Here is a 2,752-nt window from a genome sequence, read left to right as displayed (position 1 = left end):
CGTATATGGCAGTTTCCAATCTATAACCTCTGTGATCTGTGGTTGTCTTCATCTATGGTTACATTGAGCTGTCAGAAGCCTTGTTCTATGGTTGTCATTTACGGGAAACATAGCCTAGTTTTAGTGTTATTTAAACATTAAGCCGAAAAAATGGTAAGAAACGTGTTATTTAGTCCCCATCAAGACCTGCTAAGTCCCCTTTGCTCACTTTTCAGCTTTTCTACTCATTTTTCAAGTCCCTGGTGGGAAAGGACGTGGTGGTGGAGCTGAAAAACGATCTGAGGTAAGTGGCATCCACCAAGATGAGTCTGAGTGGGTTTTCAGTTGTTTAACTCAATTGCAGCATCTGTGGGACGCTGCACTCAGTGGACCAGTACCTCAACATAAAGTTGACCGAAATTAGCGTCACCGACACGGAGAAGTATCCTCACATGGTAAATATACTTTGTCTATTACCTTTACAAGTTGCTTCAATCAATGCTAGTTGCCGATTAGCTCAAAGCATGCAAATAGGTCGGTAGTAATTGAGTGTGGCCCTAACGGTTGTTATTCTTGAAGTTGTCAGTGAAAAACTGCTTCATCAGAGGCTCAGTTGTAAGATATGTGCAGCTGCCTGGGGATGAAGTGGACACACAGCTATTGCAAGATGCAGCCAGGAAGGAGGCATCTGCCCCAACGCGATAGTGTTAAGCATTCCAGCATTGATTGAGCGAAAGGATTACGAAGGACTTATCAAGGGGCCCACCAAATCATACAAATTAAGTTTAAGTTGTTTTTGAAATATTTTATTTAAAATATACTTAATAAGATCTAGGCAGTATTAAACACTATATTTGGCATAAGTCATAGTCCATCACAATTAATAATTCGACCAGATTTCATCCTAAGGTAGACTTAAGGGGAAACGAAAGGTTTCGGATATTTATACATACAATAAATAAGTGCCAGTGTGCAAGGCAGCGATTTGCTTTGGTTCTATGTACAAGAAAATAAATAAACGTCTGCATAAATCAACAAAATGAAAACAAGGCCAGATGAGGAGCCGATTTTACTGCTCAGTGCTGAAGTACGAGTTCTGCATGAGGTAGAGCTTGTCGATAGGATTGGCCACACTGGATGGGACGTTGTCGCTATGGTGTGATTGCGACTGCAATTCCAAGTTCTGTAGCGAAATCGTGTCCGAAGTGGCTTCATCCAGATGGTCAAAGTTCGTGCTATCATCCAAAGATATGTCCGAGCTGCAGAACGATTCGCCTGAATGCGCTGGGTAGTTATCTGGAATTTTTCACATACTACATGTTATATTCTATGTAAAACAAGTAAATTTAACGTTACCATCTGGCGAGTAGGGCATGTTGGGGTTTAGGGGCTGCCCAGAGCTTCCATAGCCCAGCCCGAGCCCAAACTCACTACTAGCCGGACTTGACTCTTGTTTGATATTTTTATCCTCCTTGTCGCTCTTCTCCTTGTCGCTGGGCGACTTCCCATCCTCCTGCTTCTGCTTCCTTTGGATTTTCTTCATCTTGGCCCGCTGGTTTTGGAACCACACCTGCACCACCCTGACACTCAGGCCAGTATCTTTGGCGAGCGCTTCTCGCACTTTGCGGCAGGGCTTCGGGCTGACCTGAGAAGCCAACATTTAAACTACCGAACCCGGTTCGATTTCAATCGGTCTTACCTCGAAAGAGGCTTTGAATTGCCGCCTTTGGGCCGATGTGAGGATGGTTCGCGGCCTTTTAGGGCCTCGCCTGCCGTCCCGCGGCCTGCTGTTTTCATCCAGCAGGTCTTCGTCCCCGCTATGGGCCTGCTGCATGAGATAGAGCTCTTTTTCAAAGTCCTGTCTGCAGAAAAGCTGCCCAGCGCGCAAAACAAATTGTTCACCTGCAAAGGAAATTCAGATTTTTCTTTCTAATCTATTACAATTAAGTAGGGCGGTTTGCAGATAGCATTTGATATTCTATGAATATCCCAGAATGTTCAAAAAATATACAGAACATTGCCGGAATATACATGGTTGAATGTTCGTGGAATATACATGCATGTATATTCATAAAAAGTATCTCCTAGGTATGTACATATTGGGTATATGTGCAGATGAACATGCCAGCTATGTACATATTGTGTATATGTGTAGGTGAATATACCTAGTATGTCCAAAACAAATATTCTGGTAATATACATGAATGTATATCTACGGTATATTCCAAATTGATTGAATATAAATTTTGCGTACCCGCAGCAGAAAAGTAAGGGCATGTAAAATTAAATCTTCTTACTACTAAAACCTGAGACCCTTATGAAATACTGAAAATATAGTGTTTTAATTAACAAAATTTATCGAAAATAAATTTTGCGTGCCCGCAGCAAAAAAGTAAGGGCACGTACAAGTACAAGAGTTTATATGAACTTTTCTTTTTAAATGCGTCAACGTTATAATTTTATTGGGCAATATTAATAAAATTTCTACATTACTCAAATAAATTTATCCGGAGCTAACAGTTCCCACCCTATGAAATTCAAACAATTAAAATGCATATAACAAATTCAAATTACCCGATTAGTGTGTACACGGATTACGTCCGCCTATAACGTGACATTCGAGAGTGACAATGAGAGCGAACCAATGAGAATCATATTTTACGCAGTGCTGCTTGGCGGTAACGCCAAAGCTCTCAGAATTTCCGAAAAGCTGCAAAGCTTATAATTTATTGGTTATTGGCATAAACAAATTATTATGTGCTATTACACAAAT

At 41.0% G+C, this 2,752-nt stretch overlaps 2 protein-coding genes across 2 annotated transcripts in view; one reads left to right on the top strand and one right to left on the bottom strand.

The window, feature by feature from the left end:
* Positions 1 to 42: 42 nt before the first annotated feature.
* LOC125505415 (U6 snRNA-associated Sm-like protein LSm2) lies at positions 43 to 959 on the top strand. The gene is made up of 4 exons (XM_048669163.1): positions 43 to 153; positions 216 to 283; positions 344 to 434; positions 559 to 959. The coding sequence occupies exons 1-4, from the start codon at positions 151 to 153 to the stop codon at positions 682 to 684; spliced, it is 288 nt and encodes a 95-aa protein (XP_048525120.1). The 5' UTR covers positions 43 to 150; the 3' UTR covers positions 685 to 959.
* Positions 960 to 1,022: 63 nt separating this feature from the next.
* LOC109534408 (LIM homeobox transcription factor 1-beta) overlaps positions 1,023 to 2,752 on the bottom strand; it is a 9,108-nt gene continuing 7,378 nt past the window's right edge. Inside the window, exons 4-6 of the mRNA XM_019900080.2 lie at positions 1,679 to 1,881; positions 1,336 to 1,624; positions 1,023 to 1,275 (exon numbers count right to left, since the gene is read on the bottom strand). Coding sequence (XP_019755639.1) covers positions 1,049 to 1,275; positions 1,336 to 1,624; positions 1,679 to 1,881 — 719 coding nt within the window. The 3' untranslated portion in view covers positions 1,023 to 1,048. The remainder of the gene's footprint in view (positions 1,276 to 1,335; positions 1,625 to 1,678; positions 1,882 to 2,752) is intronic.

Source organism: Dendroctonus ponderosae, unplaced genomic scaffold (genome assembly GCF_020466585.1).
Source record: "Dendroctonus ponderosae isolate FM_Combo_2020 unplaced genomic scaffold, Dpon_F_20191213v2 Dpon_F_20191213_8, whole genome shotgun sequence".
NCBI lineage: Eukaryota > Metazoa > Arthropoda > Insecta > Coleoptera > Curculionidae > Dendroctonus > Dendroctonus ponderosae.
This window is presented reverse-complemented; position numbering and strand designations above follow the sequence as displayed.